Here is a 21,968-nt window from a genome sequence, read left to right as displayed (position 1 = left end):
TACTATCATTTAACCGGTGTTACAAAAGATCAATTCCATAAGATATTATTAGAATCAGCAGCAAAAATACGATGTTCGCAGAAGAGATCTGCACGCGTTTGTATTAGTCTACTCTTAACTAAGTTAAGAACTGGTTTATCAAGTTCTATTTTGTCAGTTTTATTTCGTTTATCTAAAAGAAATGTAAATCGTGCAATTGCTACCACGAGAAAAGCTCTTATGAATTCTTTCGTTCCTCAGCATTTGGGCGTTAATCTTTCACGAGAAGAATTTATTTCTAATCATACAAGTAATATGGCTAAAACACTTTTTGCAAGAGATGAAGATACATGTATTCTTGTTGCTGATGGTACGTATATGTACATTCAAAAAAGTTCGAATTATACATTTCAAAGGCGCACATATTCTATGCATAAAGGGCGGCATTTAGTCAAGCCAATGATGTTGGTTAGTACAACAGGTTATATATTAGATGTGTTGGGACCTTATTTTACTGATTCTAAGAATAATGATGCTAATATATTGAGTAATATTATGCAATATGATGTCAATCGTCTACGTTCATGGCTTACAGAAAGAGATATCTTTATTATTGATAGAGGTTTCCGTGACTGCTTAGCTTTGTTAGAAGAATTTGGATTTATATCGAAAATGCCACATTTTTTAAAAAATGATGCGCAGCATTCTACAGCAGAAGCAAATGAATCTCGACTTGTCACGAAAATTCGTTGGGTTGTAGAAGCTGTAAACGGTTTAATAAAAACATGGAAAGCTTTAGATAAAGTTTTCCCAAATTCGCAAATTCCGTGCATCGGGGATTATGTGCGGATTATTGCTGCAATATGTAATGCTTTTAGGCCTCTAAGAGTAAGCTCGAATTCAGATGATCACATAATTGCTGAACGAATGCTTAGGCTTTCTAAGAAACCAAATCTTCTTCAACAAAGAGTAGAGCAAGAAGGTTGGTCTCGAAAAAGAGTAGTTTGGCACCCATTGGAAGCAAACTCAATACCTGATTTCCCTATGTTAACAGAGGCAGAATTGAAAGACTTAACGCTAGGTATTTATCAACTCAAACAAGCTCGCTCGTATACAGATGAACATTTATCTGCTGACGGATCATATATGCTCTTTGTTCATAAAGATGATGAAAGCATATACAGATTTCAATTACAGTCTCGCCATACGTCATCGAAAATATACAACTTGTGGATCCAAACGAATGGCGCAGACGGCATATTAGGCTGGTATTGTCAATGCAAAGTGGGTGCAAGAATAATAGGCTGTTGCGCGCATATAGCAAGTGTTTTGTGGTATTTAGGCTACTCTAGATACAATCCTAATGTTCACAATAGACCATCACGAGATTTTGAAAATAATATAGACGATGCTGACCTTGATTTGTCCTGCTGGACAGATGAAGATGAGGAAGAAAAATCATCAAATTCTGAATCATCATCAGAAGATGTTTAAAAGTCACGATCGTAGTATTTTGTTTTTAAAAAAATCTATTAAAAAGTAAAATAAAAAAATAATAAAATAAAAAGTAAAATAAAAAATAATAAAATAAAAAGATAAAAAAATTAAAACCTCTACAATGATCACAACCTTGACGCGGTGTAGAGGCTTCAGTCTGTAGACAACTAATAGTGATCATTTATTTGTTATGAACACCCCATGTCAGGAGTAATCAAAAATTTTTTCACTATGAATTGTATTCACCTTCATCTTGAGGCAATGCATATTGTAGTCTAAAATGTATGACATAAATATTATGGCAAAGCAGTATAATGACCGAAAATATTTCATTAGTTTACTTATTAGTCATAAAAAGGGCTTAGATGCCATAGTGGTACACCTAAACTAATGATTAATTTTGGCTATATGGATCGAATTTTTTTCTCACCTAATGATTATTTTTGACATTCCTAATGATCATACAAGACAAAAAAAATTGTTTTATGAAAATCCAGAGGGGGCACAAAAACGCCCTTATTGTCCCTCCTCCTTTCTGGTTAATTGTACTGAATTAAAAATAATTTTGACAAATCAAATAAAATTTAAGTTAATTTAATGAAATATTTGTATTTTTTACATGATAATAAATTTTTTAAATTTTGTACAACTTTAAATAAATTAAACAAAATTCTATACAATTTATTATTTTCAACTGTATTGTAATAAATATTGGACAATTACAATAAATAAAAGTTCATTAATCTCAATTCTACAGGGTTCCCATAATTCGCGAACCATCCGTCAGTTGCAGGTAGAGCATGTTGAACTGAATAGAAAAGTCCTCTACCATTTTGCAATTTTCGCAATAATTAATGAGAAATAAATTCGCAATAATTAATGAGAAAATCGCAAAATGGTGGTTTGCGAATTATGGGACACCCTGTATAAAATATTTTAGTTTCTGGTAAATTGTTGTGAATTTATAACAATTTTAACTAATTCAATAAAATTTATGTTAATTTCGTTAAATATTTGCAAATGGACGCCGAAGAACAACGGAAAGCGCAGCAAGTAAGTCCGTTATAGACTCGGTCGTTCGATCGCGATGTCGATACACGATTTCGCGACGGGATTGAATTTATAAGCTAATTAAGCACGTAAAAATACTTACTCTCGTACTGTCGAGGATCGGCGATGAGCGCGCAAACAATTATCACAATGCAAACTTTATTTAGCAAGAGACAGACTTGTGCCACTTACGAAACGAGCTACATGCCAAGATGGCCGAGACGTATGGTTCGGCTCGACTCGACTCGACTCGGCTCGACTCGGCTGGGAGCTCGGCTGGGTTACGGGACCCGGCAACCCTCTACCGCCAACGCTACGTGAGCGTGTTGCACGTTGCGTATATGGCGTGTTGCACGTTCCGTATATGTCGGTAAGTCAGCTGTTGTGTGGAGTAAGCATTTTTGATTGTTGGCGATCAACGTTGGCGTTTTTTAATAGGGTACGTAAGGGTAATATTAATGCATGTTGTTTTTCATTGCACGTGGTGTTGGAAAATAGTATAATATTAATTAAAGTTTTTGTGTGTATATACGTGTGTCTAATATTAATGCATGTGGCTTGTCCTTGTACGCAGTGTTGCAAAATAACTTGACATTGCATATTATAATATATTAATAACGAAATACATGTTTCATAATAATGCATGTCACTTGCCTTGCACGCTGTGTTTGAAAATATGTCACATTGAGTATCTAAGTGTTTATTTTGTACGTAGGTACATATATGCATGTGGCTTTACTTGTACGCTGTGTTAAAAAATAGTATAATATTGTTAATAACAGTATTTCAGTGTATATACGTATGTCTAATATTAATGCATGTGGCTTGTCCTTGTACGCAGTGTTGCAAAATAACTTGACATTGCATATTATAATATATTAATAATGAATTTTCTTTTAGGAGCTGTAGCACTTTAGGAAGATTTGGAGACAAAGTTAAGTTGTTCTTTTATTATTTGTATTTTGGTCGAGTTTGCTAATTAATTAATTTTGTTTTTCTTTTTCCATGTCTGGCCCAAGAAAAAGATATCGCTCGTCTTGGAGCGATGAAGATAATAAAGGAGCGAAAAGAAAACCAGTTAAACTTCCGTTTAAAGTTTAACTGAAGAGGAGAGTACGTCGGATGAGAAGGCGGAGGAATTGTAGGACTTGTAGTACAGCTCGGAGGTTTGTTGTATTTTATACGTTTTTACACATGTTATTTTATTTAAATGTTATTTCTTTCATACGTTTTTATAGAAGTAGTTATATTTATGTGTAATTTTTCCTTCTCCTGCTTATGTTGAAGCAAAATTTTTTTTACCCGTATTATAGTCTGTATATAAACATGTATTTTTTTTTTTACAATTGTTATAGTTTATTTTCTGTTTCAGGACTTGGAGAGAAAAGCCAACCAACTGCGGCGAGTAATAAGTTGGCTGAGAATAACAATCGCGAACGTGGGAGACCTACATGAGCGAGAGAGAAGGAGAATGTCGGTGCATTAATTTAATTAGGAGAGGGAGCTCCAAGAAAAGTTGATAGAGCAAAATAGTATAATAGTTCTGATGAGAATAGTGCATGTTTTAAGTACATATAATTTGTATGAATGAAGTCCTATTGTCTACATAATTGAAATCTTTATTATTATGTAATCATTTTATATAACTTTAAATTGTCTAAATTCTAGTAAATTGTAGTCAATTTATTAAAATAAATACTATTAATGTTCACTTTTGTAAATTGTTATAAATTTTGGTTTTTTGTAATAAATTGTTCTAAAATTTGGTTAATTTTCGACTATTTTACTAAATTGCAGTTAATTTAAGTAAATTGTATAAAAGTTTATATTTTGTGGTAGATTCTACTCAATTGTTAACAATTTTGACGAATCGTTGTAAAATTTCGTTTATTCTATGTAGTTTTATAATTTAAATTGCGTTTCTTCTTTCTCGCATGTGCTTTTACGAGCAGCGTTAAATATATATATTTGTTTAATCCACGAGTATCCTGGAGCAGGACACGCCGAGGGGACGAAAGTTCCAAAGAGGAAGCTATAATACGTGTGATCGATATTCGTGCTATAGCTTCCTCTTTAGCATAATCTTCCTCCCATGCATCTCATCCAACAAGGTAAGTACAAGGTAAGAATTTTTTTTTCCTTTTTTTTTAGTTAATTAAAGTAAATTCTATTAATTTAATTCTGTTCAACTGTAGTAAATTTTGGATATTGTTAAGAATTTGAGTAAATTAAAGTAATTGTGAGTAAATTTGATCAAATTTTGTATTTTCTGGTAAATTCTAGTGAGTTTGTTAAAATTTTTACGAAATTTTGTTTAATTTTATCATAATCTGCATTTTCTAACTTTATTTTATTATATTTACAATTTTCATTCATTTTAGTACCTTTAACTAAATTCGAGCAAATTTGGTGTTTTCTGGTAAATTCTGGTGAAATTTTTACCATTTTTACGAAATTTTGTCAAATTTTATCATATTCTGCATTTTGTAACTTTATTTTATTATATTTACAACAATTTTCATTCATTTTAGTACATTTAACTAAATTCGAGAAAATTTGGTATTTTCTGGTTAATTCTGGTAAATTTTTAACAATTTTAACGAGATTTTGTTTAATTCTATCAAATTCTGCATTTTCTAACTTTATTTCATTATATTTACAACAATTTTCATTCATTTCACTACATTTAACTAAATTCGAGCAAATTTGGTATTTTCTGGTAAATTCTGGTGATTTTTTTACAATTTTTAAGAGATTTTGTTAAATTCTATCAAATTCTGCATTTTCTAACTTTATTTTATTATATTTACAACAATTTTCATTAATTTCATTACATTTAACTAAATTCGAGCAAATTTTGTATTTTGTGGTAATTTCTGGTGATTTTTTAACAATTTTTAAGAGATTTTGTTAAATTCTATCAAATTCTGCATTTTCTAACTTTATTTTATTATATTTACAACAATTTTCATTCATTTCACTACATTTAACTAAATTCAAGAAAAATTGGTATTTTCTGGTAAATTCTGGAGAATTTTTAACAATTTTTACGATATTTTGTTACATTCTATCAAATTCTGAATTTTCTAACTTTATTTTATTATATTTACAACAATTTTCATTCATTTCAGTACATTTAATTAAATTCGAGCAAATTTGGTATTTTCTGGTTAATTCTAGTGAATTTTTTACTATTTTTACAAGATTTTCTTAAATTCAATCAAATTCTGCATTTTCTCACTGTATTATTATATTTATAACAATTTTCATTAATTTTTGTACATTAAACTAAAAGGCTCGACTCGGCTGGGAGTTCGGCTCGGCTACGCGGCATGCAAATCTTGACTGCTACGACCACGGCGTGTTGCACGTTCCGTATATGGCAGTCAGCTGTTTGCAAGTTTGTTGCTAATTTGTATTGACGATCAACGTTGCCGTTTCTTGATAGGTACGTAGGTGTAATATAAATGCATGTTGGGTTTCATTGCACGTGGTGTAAGAAAATAGGTGAAGAATGTGTTAAAGTATTTCATTTAATAGCAATGCATGTTGGTTTTTCTCGTACGTAATGTTGTAGTATAGGTTATGATTGTGAAAGGCTTTTGTAGCAAGTACCTATGTGTAATATTGTTATAACATTTTACTTACTTTACAACAATTGTAATGAATAATAATACATTAAAGTTAATTGTCTTAAATTTTGTACTTTATAATAATTCGTACAATATTTTTTACAATTGTTAAGATTTGAAGTTTATTTATGAAAATTTTACTAAATTCAATAAAATTTGGTATCTTGTTATTTAATTCAATTCAGTTTTCAACAATTTAAATCTATTTTTATAAATTGAACTTATTTCTTTACAATTTCGTATTTTATAGTAATTTCTAGTTAATTTTGCATAATTGGAAATAATTTTACTTTATTTCACTCAATTTTACTCAATTCTATACAATTTGGTATTTTGTTATTAAATTCTATAAAGTTATCAACTATTTAAATAAATTTTAATAAATTTGAGTAAATTTGGTTTTTTATTGTAAATTTTACTGAATTTCGCGCAAATCTATTTTTTGGCGTACTAATTGTTTATTCCACTTGATTTTGCAAGACAATGTCTCGTCGACATGGCCCTCGAGTTTCTCATTATTTCACGGATGACGTTCCCGATTTGGGGCGAGCGAGGTGGGACTTATTGGGTAAGTATATATTTGTCAATGAAAGATATAACATCTCGTCACAATTGTTTCTATCGATTTGATGTTATAGACGCGGACAGGCGGCGCCTCCAAATACTTACTGAGCTAAAAAAATTGCGGTTCCAAATTTTGTTGAGGGGCCATCTCGACGAGAGGGTGAGGCGCAAGTTGAGTGCCCAAATTGTGGAGCTCATCCCTCAACTTCGGCGGTGCGAGAGGCTGTATAAGACACTCATTATAATCATCCGCATTTTGCAAAGGCATTTTCTTCAATATTTTGTCACCATGTTTTCTCGAGTGCGGTAAATAAATTGTAACTACATTTTGTCGCCTTTTTTATAATTTTTTCACCTTTTCCTTCTTTAAAGTGCTTTCATTAATTTCAGTACATTTAACTAAATTCGTGCAAATTTGGTATTTTCTGGTTAATTCTGGTGAATTTTTAACAATTTGTAAGAGATTTTGTTAAATACTATCAAATTCAGCATTTTCAAACTTTATTTTATTATATTTACAACAATTTTCATTCATTTTAGTACATTAAACTAAATTCGAGCAAATTTGGTATTTTCTGGTAAATTCTGGTGAATTTTAACAATTTAAAAGATTTTTTGTTTAATTCTATCAAATTCTGCATTTTCAAACTTTATTTCATTACATTTATAACAATTTTCATTCATTTCACTACATTTTACTAAATTCGAGCAAATTTGGTATTTTCTGGTTAATTCTGGTGAATTTTTAACTATTTTGAAGACATTTTGTTAAATTCTATCAAATTCAGCATTTTCAAACTTTATTTCATTATATTTACAACAACTTTCATTAATTTCAGTTAATTTAACTAAATTCGAGCAAATTTTGTATTTTCTTGTAAATTCTGGTGACTCTTTAACAATTTTTAAGAGATTTTGTTAAATTCTATCAAATTCTGCATTATCTTACTTTATTTTATTATATTTACAACAATTTTCATTCATTTCACTACATTTTACAAAATTCGAGCAAATTTGGTATTTTCTGGTAAATTCTGGTGAATTTTAAACAATTTTGAAGAGATTTTGTTAAATTCTATGAAATTCTGCATTTTGTAACTTTATTTTATTATATTTACAGCAATTTTCATTCATTTCACTACATTTTACAAAATTCTCCCAAATTTGGTATTTTCTGGTAAATTGTAGTGAGTTCTTAACAATTTTTACGACATTTTGTTAAATTCTATCAAATTCTGCATTTTCTAACTTTATTTAATTATATTTACAACAATTTTCATTAATTTCAGTACATTTAACTAAATCTCGCATGTGACTTTACAAGCATTGTTGAATATAATTACCACTTTCGTTTACAAGTATTCGAGAAAGGTTGGATAATGACTTCCGAAAGAGTGAAGTCGTTTTCCAATCTTTCTTTTTGTTTTATCACCATTTTAAGACATTTTGAAGTCTTTTGATACGAGCGCCTTCTTCCCGCAACACTTTATAACTTTTTTCAGTTCTTTGATACGAGCGCCTTCTTCCCGCAACACTTTATACGAATAGAATTTTTTCAGTCTTTTGATACGAGCGCCTTCTTCCCGCAACACTTTATACGAATAGAATTTTTTCAGTCTTGTGGCTACGCCACTATTTGGATAGGTAAGTAGTAAGTATATCGACTTTTGCTAAAGAGTATACTGAGAACTTTTTATTACGTCTTGGTTCTGTTTACCACAATACTAACTCTACTCTCTGTGAGAGGGAGCATAGAACATATATATTATGAAAGGAATATAGGGAATTTTTTACACAGCCAATCAGGTACAGCGGTGTCGCCACATTATTCCCCCTCCAGCAACGTAGTTGCGATTTGAACGTTTTTCTTGGTCTTCGGGCCGGGATAGGTTCTTAAGACCCGGTTAGGTTGATGCTCCGAAGTAGAGGGTGATGAAGTTAGTGGCTGTTCAGTCTCTAAAGGATTCGTTGAGTATGCTGGTTTGAGCCTTTCTGTAGAAATATTAGTAACTCGCCCATTATTTTCGATTGCAAATAGACGATCGGAAATGCGCTCGACAACCTTGAAGGGACCGTTGTATGGTGCATCTAAAGGTTTTCTTACAGCATCTTCTCTGACGAAGACATGTGAGCAGGTTTGTAAGACTTTGTGTATGAAAGGTCTAGGTTTAATATGATGCGCAGTAGGCTGTGCGCGGAGTTGACGCATATGAATTCGAATCTTTTCGATAAAAATCTCTGGGTCGGTCGGTGGGTCTTCAGTATCAAAAAACTCACCGGGGACTCGAAGAGTTGAACCGTATAGTAGTTCGGCAGCCGACGCTTTAATGTCTTCTTTGTATGATGTGCGAAGACCTAAGAGGACGGTAGGAAGGTATTCCACCCATTGTCGTCCTCCGTGGCAAGTAAGGGCGGTTTTTAGGGTACGATGCCACCGCTCTACGAGGCCGTTGGATGCGGGGTGATAGGCTGCGGTTCTGGTCCTGTTGCAGCCCGCCATGTTGGTTAGAGCCTTGAAGAGAGCTGCCTCGAACTGAGGACCCTGATCAGTCGTCACGGTACGTGGGGCGCCAAAGCGAGCAATCCAATTGGCGTAGAAGGCCACGGTGTCAGCAGTAACGTTGGCTAGTGGAATCGCCTCAGGCCATCTGGAAAATCTATCTATCATTGTTAGGCAGTACCGATAATTTTGGCATATCGGGAGTGGTCCGATGAGGTCAATATGGATGTGTTCGAAACGATGATCAGGAGATGGTAGTTTCTCTGATAGGTTTTTATTGTGTCTGTGAACTTTGGCTGCTTGGCACGGTAGACAAGTTCGAGACCAGCCTCGAATCTCTTTGAAAAATCTTCCGCCGAAGAGTCTTTGGCACGAAAGGACGGATTGTATCAGTTGAGCAATCACAGTATAGCGTTAGATCAGTACCGGAAAGAATAAACTTCCGCAGCTTCAGGGATGTGTTTCCCTCGAGTAAGGTCTTCAATTCGTCATCTTCCAGCTGAGCTTCGGCCAGATTTTCCATTGATGTAATGATGGGCATCTCGACCGCGTTAATTCTGGAAAGGGCGTCTGCGACGGTGTTCTTCTTCCCGGATATGTGACGAAAATCTATCGTGAACTGTCCGATCAGGTCTAGTTGGCGGGCTTGACGAGGGGATGCTTTATCGAGTTTCTGTCGGAAGGCATGTACATAAGTATAATGATTTGTCGCCCCTCCAGGAGGTGTCTAAAATACTTAACTGCCGCGTAGATCGCAAGGAGTTCGCGGTCATACGCGCTATATCGTTTTTAGGCGTCACTCAGTTTTTTAGAAAAAAATGCGATAGGCTTAATCTCACCGTTGATTTGTTGGTCAAGTGCTGTGCCAATCGCAATGTCCGAAGCGTCTGTGGAAAGGATTAGTGGAGCCATTTCCGCTGGGTGTGACAGGATTGTTGCGTTTGCGAGGGCAGATTTGCACGTGTTAAATGCTTCTTCTGCGTCTGTAGTCCAATTGATGGGACGCTTATCTCTTTTGTGATGGTCCTTAAGAAAGGAGTTCAAAACAGCTTGGTGTTCTGCTGCGTTCCTGAGGCAACGCCTGTAATAATTTACCATACCAAGAAACCTTTGTAGATCCTTGATTGTCTCTGGTCTCTTGTATTGCAGGATAGTTTGTGCTCGGTCGGGGTGTGGTATGATACCCTTGTTGGAAACCGAGTATCCTAAAAAGGAAATCTCCTCTACGCCAAAAACGCATTTAGAGACGTTGACGGTGAGCCCATAATCTTGTAGCCTTTTAAACAAGGTCTCAAGATGTTGTAGGTGCTCCTGTTCATTGGATGATGCGACTAAAATGTCATCCAGGTAGCAAAAGGTAAAGTTGAATCTTCTCAGCGCATTGTCCATGTGGCGTTGAAACGTCTGCGCCGCGTTACGCAGTCCAAAGGGCATGGTAAGAAACTCGTATAGGCCGAATGGTGTGATTACGGCTGTCTTGGGAATGTCTGCCGGAGCCATTGGAATCTGATGGAAGGCTCTGATTAAGTCGATTTTTGAAAAGAATTTCTTACCATGTAGTCCTGTCGTGAAGTCTTGAATATGCGGCAAAGGATAGCGGTCGGGAACTGTGACCGCGTTGAGTGCCCTATAGTCTCCACATGGGCGCCATGTGCTGGTCTCTCTCTTCGGGGCCATGTGAAGAGGCGATGCAAATGGGCTTGAAGATGGTCTACAGATACCCTGTTCCATCATGAAAGCGAATTCGGCCTTGGCTGCCTTGAGCTTTTCGGGAGAGAGACGTCTGGCTGGGAACGCTGGAGGTTGACCTTCAACAATTATATGATGTTCGACGGTGTGCGTACTACGAGCAGAGGCTAAAGAAGGCTTCGTCAAACCTGGAAACTTTGCGAGGAGTTTATGGTATTTGGACTTGGGTGCGATGATATTAATCGATCCAGAAGTGACTTGTGATACAGTACCGTTAGCTTTTAGCAGAGTAATATTATCTACAAGGCGACTATTCCTAATATCCACTAAGAGCGCGTAATGTTTCAATAAGTCTGCCCCTAATATCGGCTTTTGAACGTCAGCGACGCAGAAATTCCATCTGAAAGCTCGGCGGAGGCCTAGCTCTATGGTGAAGAGCTTGCTGCCATACGTATTAATGCGTGAGCCGTTTGCTGCAAATAAATGAAAGTTGAGGATTGCTTAACTTTACTCATCCTATTACGGGGAATCAGCGAAATATCTGCCCCTGTATCCACCAGGAACCGTAAGCCAGAGGTTTTGTCCAAAACAAGTAGGCGGCTTTGAGAGGTGGGACCGTCGTTGACCGCCAGTATAGGCGACGGTCGCGTTAGTTTTCCGAGATTGCTAATGTTTTCTCGGCGGTGCAGGGACGGGTGCAACGGCGTGCTTGTGCGCCAAAGCGTTTATGATAAAAGCACAAGCCCTTGTCCGAGTCGATTTTGTCCTTGGAGTCCTTTCGTTGATGACTCTTGTTGCGATGACGAGATCTTGATCGGCTCTTCCGTTGGCGAACAGTTAAACCTTCTACCTTCTTGACTAGATCTGCTAGGACTTGCTGGCTGGAATGGGTTTCTACGGCGGCGACTGTAGCATTGCTATTTCGGTCTGTAACTTTGTCTGCGAGTTCTGCCAGCTTCTCGAGAGATACACCTTCGACGACAGCGAGAGTTTCCTGCACACGTGATGGTAGGCGCTGCAACCAAAGTGTTTGTAGCATATTGTCTGTAACATAGCCGCCCGATAACTGTTTGAGTTCACGAAGCATCTCGGAGGGGCGTTTCTCGCCTAACTCAACTCCTGCTATAAGAAGTCGTAAACGTTTCTCCTCTGAGTCTGTGAAGCGGGCTATTAGTGTATTTTTCAGTTTTTGGTACTTATCTGTGTCTGGGGGTCTCTCGATGACATCTGCCATTGCCTGCATTGTTTGTTCGTCTAGGTGTCTTACTATGGCGCTGTATTTGACGTTGTCTGACGTTATGCGATAAAACGTGAACTCGCTTTCGAGTTGGGCGAACCAAAGACGCGGATTCTTCTGCCAAAAGCTGGGAAGGCGTACTTTGCGAAATTCGCTTGCAAGAATATCGCCTCCGTTTCCGCCGCCACCGTTACCGCCGCCTCCGCCGTAATGAATGTTATGAGGTCCGGATGTTGTCGTGGGGAGTGCCATCGCTGCGGTCTGATCCGTCTTATGAGAGTAATTGGACGTATCGGTGAACGTTCCGTCACCTTCGAAGATGCAATGACGGATGTGTCGGTCGACTGTTCTCGAAACTTTGATGTTTGTGCGTAATACTTGCTTGACGCGCGGAAGTCGTCGTGTTGTTCTTTTTTCGGGGTCACCAGTTGTGGCTACGCCACTATTTGGATAGGTAAGTAGTAAGAATATCGACTTTTGCTAAAGAGTATACTGAGAACTTTTTATTACGTCTTGGTTCTGTTTACCACAATACTAACTCTACTCTCTGTGAGAGGGAGCATAGAACATATATATTATGAAAGGAATATAGGGACTTTTTTACACAGCCAATCAGGTACAGCGGTGTCGCCACAGTCTTTTGATACGAGCGCCTTCTTCCCGCAACACTTTATAAGTTTTTTCAGTCTTTTCATACGAGCGCCTTCTTTCGGCAACACTTTATTTGAAGAGAAGTTTGTCAGTCTTTTGATACGAGCGCCTTCTTCCCGCAACACTTTATAAGTTTTTCAATCTTTTGATACGAGCACCTTCTTCCCGCAACACTTTAAACGAAGAGGAGAAGAAGAAAGCTAATTTTTTTATTTTCTCGCATGTGACTTTACAAGCATTGTTGAATATAATTACCACATTTGTTTACAAGTATTGACTAAAGATAGGAAAATCACTACGGAAAGAGTGTAGTGGTTCTCCTATCTTTAATTTTGTTTTATCACCATTGTAAGAAATTTTATGTCTAAACACTTTATTTCAAGATTCGACCATTATAGCTGAAAATACAAAAATTATATGTATCGCAGAAATGATTTTTATCTATCAAACACCCTAAATGAATAAATAACGCAATCCTACATATGATATCTTATTCAACTAGTGAAATGCAAGTTATACATGCCACAATTTTATGTCTAAACACTTTATTTCAAGATTCGACCATTATAGGTGAAAATACAGAAATTACATGTATCGCAGAAATGAATTTTATCTATCAAACACCCTAAATGAATAAATAACTCAATCCTACATATAATATCTAGTACAACTAGTAAAATCCAAGTTATACATGCCACAATTTAATGTCTAAACACTTAATTTCAAGATTCGACCATTATAGGTGAAAATACAGAAATTACATGTATCGCAGAAATGAATTTTATATATCAAACACCCTAAATTAATAAATAACTGAATGTATGAATGAAGTTCTATTGTCTACATAATTGAAATCTTTATTATTATGTAATCATTTTATATAACTTAAAATGTTCTAAATTCTAGTAAATTGTACTCAATTTATTAAAATAAATGCCATTAATGTTAGCTTTTGTAAATTGTTATAAATTTTGGTTTTTTGTAATAAATTGTTCTAAAATTTGGTTAATTTTCGACTATTTTACTAAATTGCAGTTAATTTAAGTAAATTGTATACAGGTTTATATTTTGTGGTAGATTCTACTCAATTGTTAACAATTTTGACGAATCGTTGTAAAATTTCGTTTATTCTATGTAGTTTTATATTCTAAATTGCGTTTCTTCTTCTTTCTCGCATGTGCTTTTACGAGCAGCGTTAATATATATATTTGTTTAATCAACGAGTATCCTGGAGCAGGACACGCCGAGGGGTCGAAAGTTCCAAAGAGGAAGCTATAATACGTGTGATCGATATTCGTGCTATAGCTTCCTCTTTGGCATAATCTTCCTCCCATGTATCTCACCCAACAAGCTAACTACAAGGTAAGTATTTTTTTTTCATTTTTTGTTGAGTTAATTTAAGTAAATTCTATAAATTTTTTTATTTTCTGTTCAACTGTAGTAAATTTTGGATATTTACAAGAATTTGTGTAAATTAAAGTAATTGTGAGTAAATTTGATCAAATTTGGTATCTTGTTAGTTTATTCTACCTAGTTTAAAACAATTTTATTGAATTTTAATAAATTGAAGTACTTTCTGTGAAATTTGGTATTTTCTGATTAATTATTGTGAATTTTTAACAATTTTTACAAGATTTAGTTAAATTCTATCCAATTCTGCATTTTGTCACTTTATTATTATATTTATAACAATTTTCATTAATTTTTTATATTAAACTAAAAGGCTCTACTCGATTGGGAGTTCGGCTCGGCTAGGCGGCATGCTAATCTTGACTGCTACGACCACGGCATGTTGCACGTTCCGTATATGGCAGTCAGCTGTTCTGCAAGTGTTTGGCGATTCTGCAAGTGTTTTGCGATTTTTGTTGGCGATCAACGTTCCCGTTTCTTCATAGGTACGTAGGTGTAATATAAATGCATGTTGGGTTTCATTGCACGTGGTGTAGGAAAATAGGTGAAGAATGTGTTAAACTATTTTATTTAATGGGAATGCATGTTGCTTTTTCTCTTACGTAATGTTAAAATATAGGTTACGATTCTGTGAAAGGTTTTTGTAGCAAGTACCTATGTGTAATATTGTTATTAAATTTTACCTACTTTTCAACAATTTAAATAAATTTAACTAAATTGTAGTCAATTTTGTTTAATTTTGTATTTTATAATAATTCCTACTAAATTTGCGACAATTGTACACAATTTCTGTTTATTTCTCTAAATTTTACTAATTCTATCAAATTTGGTATCTTGTTATTTAATTCAATTAAGTTTTCAACAATTTAAATACATTTTTTTACATTTAAACTTATTTCCGTAAAATTTTGTATTTTATAGTAATTTTTAGTAAATTTTTCACAATTGTAAAGAATTGAAGTTTATTCAAGTTAATTTAACTTTATTCTATCAAATTTGGTATCTTGTTATTTAATTCTATTAAGTTTTCAACTATTTTAATAAATTTTTTTAATTTTAATTCCGAGTCTTCTAACTCGTCAACGGTTCGAGATACGAGGTCGGACAAGACGACCTTTTTTGTACATCTCCAAGAGATGTACAAGATAGGACTAACGTCGATTTCGTATCTCGTATCGTTCAAGAGTTGAGAGATTATTTATCGTTTGTTATCTTTTAATTCTCATTTCAGTAATCCAGCAAGCATGCCCCTCAATCCCGACCGACGGACACGCCTGCACGTTCCCGCATATTGGTTGTGGGAGGACGCTCTCATGGAGGAGGCCGCTAGGCAAGCGGACATCGCAGACCGGGATACTGCGAGTGTCGGTACGTAGATTGAATAACTTAATTTTGGCTTACCCTTAAAATATTTCTTCAGTTTCAGAAAATACTCCAGACGCCGAATTTATCGACTTCCTCGACAGTATCCCGAGGGATGTCCGCATCGAGGCCATCGAACGAATGCGGCGAGCGGAGGGAGATAGACGTCCGAGTGGTAAGTACATATTTCTTTACATTGAATCCCATCCCATCGCGGTTAAATATTTAATTTTTTTTTTATTTTTCAGCAACCAATATGGAGTGCGCGCCGCATCATTCCCTACCTGCCTGCTGAAATGCAGGCGGAAGCTAACCATTTCCTGCTGTGGTCTATGGGCGGAAGGGGTGAGGTGCAGCGCGAGGTCGGCGCATCCGGTGGTAGGTACATTTTCAATAATTTTTATTCATCCTTTACAGGATATTTATTCTTTTTCATCTTTTCAGGAACGAGTCCTAATGTGTCGGACGTGTCAGACGACACATTAGGGCTCATAGAGAGCTTCCCTCTTGAGGAGCGCGCGGACCTCTGGCGCCTGTACGAGAGGGGCGTGCAGGCAGGGAGGAGGGCGGAGAGACGGGCGAGGGAGAGAGAGGATTAAAGAAATTGTTTCTCAATTTGTTTTTAAAATGATATCTTTTTTAAATTTTATATGTATTACATTTTATTATATTTTATATCTATTTAATATTTAGCGTTAAACAATAAATTAGACACACACACACACACACGACTCTCCAAAATCCGTCCCCACCTCCACGCGGTGAGAGTCGGGCAACGTCCAGGGTAACTTTGGACGGCTGACGGGGCTCCGGTTACACGCATACTTAATATTTATTACAATTTTCTCTCTCTCTCTCTCTCTCTCTCTCTCTCTCTCTCTCTCTCTCTCTTTTTCAAGCCAACCTCTCATCCTTATTAATTTTCGTTTTTATTTACAAAGATTAAGGGACGAAACTTATAGGGTACAAGGAGCTGGATGGTACCTACTTTGTCGCTAAGGGAGAGAGCTGTGCGACTTATAGTTTCCGAGTTATTAATTTTTAAAGCTTTTTCGTTTTTATTAATTTTCGTTTTTATTTACAGAGATTAAGGGACGAAACTTATAGGGTACAAGGAGCTTGATGGTACCTACTTTGTCGCGAAGGGAGAGAGCTGTGCGACTTATAGTTTCCGAGTTATTAATTTTTAAAGTTTTTTCGTTTTTATTCATTTTCGTTTTTATTTACAGAGATTAAGGGACGAAACTTATAGGGTAGAAGGAGCTTGATGGTACCTACTTTGTCGCGAAGGGAGAGAGCTGTGCGACTTATAGTTTCCGACTTATTAATTTTTAAAGTTTTTTCGTTTTTATTAATTTTCGTTTTTATTTACAGAGATTAAGGGACGAAACTTGCAGGGTTCAAGGGGTTTCGATGGTACCTACTTTGTCGCGAAGGAACATAGCTGTGCGACTTGTAGTTTCCGAGTTATTAATTTTTAAAGTTTTTTGGTTTTTTTGAATTCAATTTTTATTTACAGAGATTAAGGGACGAAACTTGCAGGTTAGGTTAGGTTAGGTTGTGACCGGACAGATAGTCGTAAATGTACTCACGCTACGCTCCCCAATCAGCAGGCCGGGATGGTTTCGCCTTTCGCTGCGGTCGCCAGGTATTTTATCCGCCAAATACCAAGGTTATGGATGTTGTTTGTGACCAACAACACGCGCTGCTGTCCGTCGCCAAAGCTGTTCACCTCTCGATTCTCCAGCCGCCACTAATCCTTTTTTCTTTAGATTCCAGGTCGCCGTTTGATACAGCCGCATCGTTCAACTACAGGATCACGTCGTGGGACTTCGAGGGATCACGGATCGCACGTAAGGTAAGTAACTGAGTTGTTCGTAATTGTTTTAACAAATCACAGAATTTATTCAGTTGTCACTGTTACAATTTATTGTTGAATCGCGTCACCGTTTACTTCGCGTTCATACAATATTAACGGTACGTGTTACGACAGGTATTCGCGATATCGCGTCGCGCATCTTAGTCGCGTTACATTAATTCGTGGAATCGCGTTATTTGTTTAATTGCGTTCGCACCGTGTCGCGTTGGCGTGTCCCGACAAGTTCGCATTTGTCTTCCGCCGTACTATGCGTTTCGACACGACCGTTATGTAACTTGAGCTTAGTCGTCGTCGCGATTATTTGTTCGCTCCCGATCCGACGTGGATTCGCTTGGAGACTCGCTCGGTATAATCTCTCGAGTCCTGAGAGCGTCGCCTTTTATAGTAGCTCTCCCCTCCACTCGAGTACGGGCCAATCGCGTGTTGGCGCCCCGCTTCGCTGGCGTTAGCCAATCGCGTGTGTCTCCCCACTGCGGATCCATCGTCCAATCTCGTCATTCTCTCGCTCGCTTCGCTCGCGTCGGTTCTCGGTCTTGTCTGACTCTCTATATGTCTTACCACTAGTATTACATATGCCTTTCATTTTCGCTTCGCGTACATTCCTATTCTCGCTCTTTCTTGCGTACTCGCTTCGCGTCGTTATCTTTCGCTTTGAATTATCCAGTGACTTGAAATTCGTTTTATTATTATAATATTTAGCGAATAGAATTTTGACTTTATTTGAAAATAATGTCTCTCGCGTTTTTCGCTTGTCAAAATCAAATAGAAGATAGTTTTAAATAAACTAATCATTTCCGCGTCTTTCGCGCATCAAAATAAAATATAATATAATGCTAAATCACTCGACTTGCTTGAGTATATGAATTAATCGTCTCCGCGTCTTCCGCGTGTTAAAATAAAATAAAGTCTTTATATTGTTCGCAAGTTTAGTATAAATTACTTCGCGTCGCGTGCCGCGCTCGCGCCTTATAACTAATTATCTCATTTGTGCAATATATACATTCTTAGTCTATCGTATTACCTTTATTTTATTTTTTTACATTTAATCGCTGCGTTGCATCTCTCTGACCTTTACATTCGTATTCCAATGCTTTTTAATTTAGTTTATTTCTTTTTCCCAAGTCTGGAATAATTAGTCAAACTATTAATTGCTCGGACTTTCTAGATTTGAATTTCGCCACATGCGTACATCCTTTTGGACTTCTTTGGATGTAAATCAAAGTCTCTAGTTTTTACAATCAATGTTTTCTCAAAACTATAATTGGAATGAACTAAAATTTCTATCATAACTATGATCTCTTCCGAATGTTATATTTTTATTGTCAGCGTGTTTCTTGAGATGCACCATGCGTATTTCTATATTAATCTTATGGCTAACAATAATATATCTTATCGCTACTTTTGACTTTATTATTATTTTTGGTTTATTTTATTTTTATCATGTTTTTTTGTTTTCTTTTTATTTATTATATTGAAACAAATGTAATTCAAATATATATGTATGAATCTAAATGTATTTTAACAAAGTAAAAATTAATATGTGTGTTTATTTATTTACAGGTGTGCTCGCTACCTTGCCGTGCCTTGGTCTGCTCCCGCTGACTTCCAGGCTCGTCCTCCGGTTGCTGCCAGTCATCCGAACCAGCGACCAACGTGGTATTGTCCGGATCGGCCGATTCTACGGTCGGTCGCATACCCCCTTCTACGAGACCCTCTGGCTCCTTGGATCCAGATGGTATCGGTTCCTCTGGTTCGGTTGATTGCTCATCCTCGCTGCGGAATTTGTCGCCGACTTTACCGCCTTTGCCTGTACGCCAGTGTTGTCGTTGTTTTAGGCTCTTAAAACGGCAAATCTCGTCGTCAGATTTATCGGAAGGCGCCTCCTTGTAGGATTTTGATTTTTGGCTCCTTCTCAAACTTCTTTCCATCGGTGGATTGCGTTCCGCTTCTGCGATCATCTCTCTTAGCTCGCGAGATATGTTTCTCACTCTCTTTGAGCTTTTCTCGGTAGATTTTGTATTTTTGCTTTTAGCGCTTGATTTTGTTTGTTTTTTAATCTGCGCTTCGTTTCTTATCGGAGATGTTGTGGATATCTCAGATTGCTGTTCGGCTTCCTCGCTTTCCGAGTCGCTCTCGTCTTGCGCTTGCGCTGTCTCGGTGGTTGGAATTTGCGATCGCTCGACTTCCGATGTGCTTGGAACTTTTGAATTTGTAGGCTCTTGTATGTTAATCTTCTCTCGTCGCTCGATTATTTCGTGGTTGGCGTTTAGCATCGCGCATTTGAACACCTTGGTTGCCCAGTCTGTTGCGCATGTCACTTCTATTATGTCGCCATTTATTTTGCGTACGATTGAGATGCCCTTGTCATGCATATTCTGCATCGGTTTATCCGCTCTTACTTGTGCTCGTTGTTATTGAGACAGTCGGTCCTCCGTTTTCTTCAACAAAGATGTATTTGTCAATCGTTGTATACGAATCTTTTGTCGCTTTGTCCACTTCGTGTAGAAGATTCGTCAGCTGTTCGTCTCCGTCGCTGTCCTCGTCTACCAGTGGTGCTTCCTCGAGTGTTGTTATTAATTTCTCGAGTCTCTCGATTCGTCTTTTCTTTCGTGTCTCGCTCTGAAACGCCCGCGCTTTGGTTTGCATTAAAATGCTCACCCTGCGTTTCAGCTGTTGTTCGCGTAATTCTAACTCGCGTAGCCTTTGTTCCATGGCTTTTGTGAATTTTAGCACTCGCGTCCACTTTTCCGCGTATCGCGTATTATTGTCTGTGTGTCGCGTGTGTTCGATCACGTTTCGCGTATCGTATACTTTCGTTCGCGTATTGAGTATTCTCGTTCGCGTGCTGCGTATATTCGTCTGGTTCGCGCTCGTCTGCCGGCTCTGTCTTTATGCCCGTGGCTTGAGATTTCTCCCCGCTACAGCTGTTCGCGTCGCCACTAGCGCCCTCACTGCCGTTGTTGCGCGTTGTCGCTACTATCGTAACTTTGCCAGTTTTTATATTAATTATTCGCGGGACATTGTTAACTGATATTAGTCTGTTATCGTCTCGCGTTAGTTCGTGTTCACTCGCGTTTATTTCACTCGCGGTTATTTCACTCGTGGTTATCGCGTTTTTATTCGCTTCGCGTTTATTTCGCGTTCGCGAATATCTGTCACTTTTAGTCTTTGCTAATTTATATTTTTCTGTTTCAGGTTTGTTGCTGCTGTGCTGCTCTTCCGGTTGTTTCCGTGTGGCTTCCTTGGATTCACGGAATGTTCCTCCTTCTTCGGCGCCGTGGAATTCCTTCTCCGGTGCAGTTGCGTTTTCCCTGATATTATTCGAAGAATTATCTTTACATCTCTCATTTGAATGTAATTCAATTTTGTTAATTGTGTTTTTTCTTCTTTTTTCAGGTGGTGTTTTCCCCTCTTCTGGATTTTCGAGGTGATTTCCGTCCTTTGGTAAGTACTCGCTCTTTTTTCTCTTTGGTTGAGTTTTCCTTCTTCTTCCGGTTTCTTGTGTGTATTTCAATACTTCCGGTTTTTCATTTCCGCTGTTGTCCTTGACTTTCGGGTTTTTTATGACGCCCCCTTCTAAACTCGATGTTGTTCGGATGAATTTACATGTCGTTGGTATTTCTTTTAGCCTTTCGAACGGAACGATCGAAATCATATGAATTTCGAATTCTTCGTCGTCCTCTTCGTTCTCCGGTATACCTTTGAGCGTCGCTTCCCTGTGCGGTCTGAGTTGTCTCGCGTTATATGTGCCGATTGTGTATCCGGCTAACGTCTCGACTAAATACGCATTTCTTCGTATAATTCGGTTAATGCGATATGGTCCCTGATAGACGAGGTGTATCTTGCGCGTTGTTTTTCGGCTTGCGTCTGATCTTCGATGCAGTTTGACCCACACCTTGTCGCCTGGCTCGAATTCTTTCGCTGCCTCGTGCTTATCAGTTTGTATTTTCCTGCTTTCAGCTTTTCTTTCCAGGTGTCGTTTTATCTTGGCGAGTTGTTCTTCCTCATCGTTGTCTTCGACTTCTTCTGGTTTTATCCTCGGGTCGATTTCGAGTCCGTTTTGCATTTGCGGGTACAGATCGATCGGTGTTTCCCCGGTGCTGAAATGTTGTGTGTTGTTTACCGTGTTCTGGAACCTTTCTATTATTTCGTCCCATCTTGTGTGCTTGTCATGGAAATATGCGCGTATCACGCGCCCTAGCTCGCGCATAACTCTTTCCACAGGGTTAGACTGCGGGTTGTATGGCGATGTTCGTCTTATTTGGAAGCCTGCGTTTTGTGCGTATCGCGACCATCTGTCCGTTAGGAACTGACCTCCGTTATCGGTCACAACTACTTCCGGTATTCCCATTTCGCATAGATATTTATTATCTAAAGTTAGCATTATTGACTGGATGCTTTGATTCGTTACCGGGTAGCAATTGACAAACTTTGAGAACTGGTCCATTGTGACAATGATATACCTATTGCCGTTTCTCGTTCGCGGTAACGGTCCGAAAATGTCCATCGAGATAACTT

General features: G+C 37.2%; 1 protein-coding gene across 1 annotated transcript; it reads right to left on the bottom strand.

Moving 5' to 3' along the window:
• Positions 1-9,392: 9,392 nt before the first annotated feature.
• LOC145933857 (uncharacterized) lies at positions 9,393-12,400 on the bottom strand. Its single transcript, XM_083033872.1, has 4 exons — positions 11,656-12,400; positions 10,318-11,384; positions 9,649-9,895; positions 9,393-9,586 (listed from the first exon to the last, which is right to left on the bottom strand). Exons 1-4 carry the CDS (start codon positions 12,398-12,400, stop codon positions 9,393-9,395), a joined length of 2,253 nt encoding a protein of 750 aa, XP_082889998.1.
• Positions 12,401-21,968: the final 9,568 nt, after the last annotated feature.

This window comes from Prenolepis imparis, unplaced genomic scaffold, assembly GCF_030444845.1.
Source record: "Prenolepis imparis isolate NDT839.2.m4 unplaced genomic scaffold, iyPreImpa1.0 SCAF_3, whole genome shotgun sequence".
Lineage (NCBI taxonomy): Eukaryota > Metazoa > Arthropoda > Insecta > Hymenoptera > Formicidae > Prenolepis > Prenolepis imparis.
The sequence above is the reverse complement of the archived record's forward strand: the minus strand, read 5'-3'. Positions and strand labels throughout refer to the sequence as shown.

Excerpts from the sequence above, each read along its gene's own strand:
- LOC145933857 (XM_083033872.1), bottom strand. The coding sequence starts at position 12,400 with ATGGCACTCCCCACGACAACATCCGGACCTCATAACATTCATTACGGC. Across the intron at positions 11,385-11,655 it reads CAAAATCGACTCGGACAAGG|CAAACGGCTCACGCATTAAT; the intron begins GCTTGTGCTTTT and ends ATTTATTTGCAG. Across the intron at positions 9,896-10,317 it reads TACAAAGGTTTCTTGGTATG|AAACTCGATAAAGCATCCCC; the intron begins GTAAATTATTAC and ends GCCTTCCGACAG.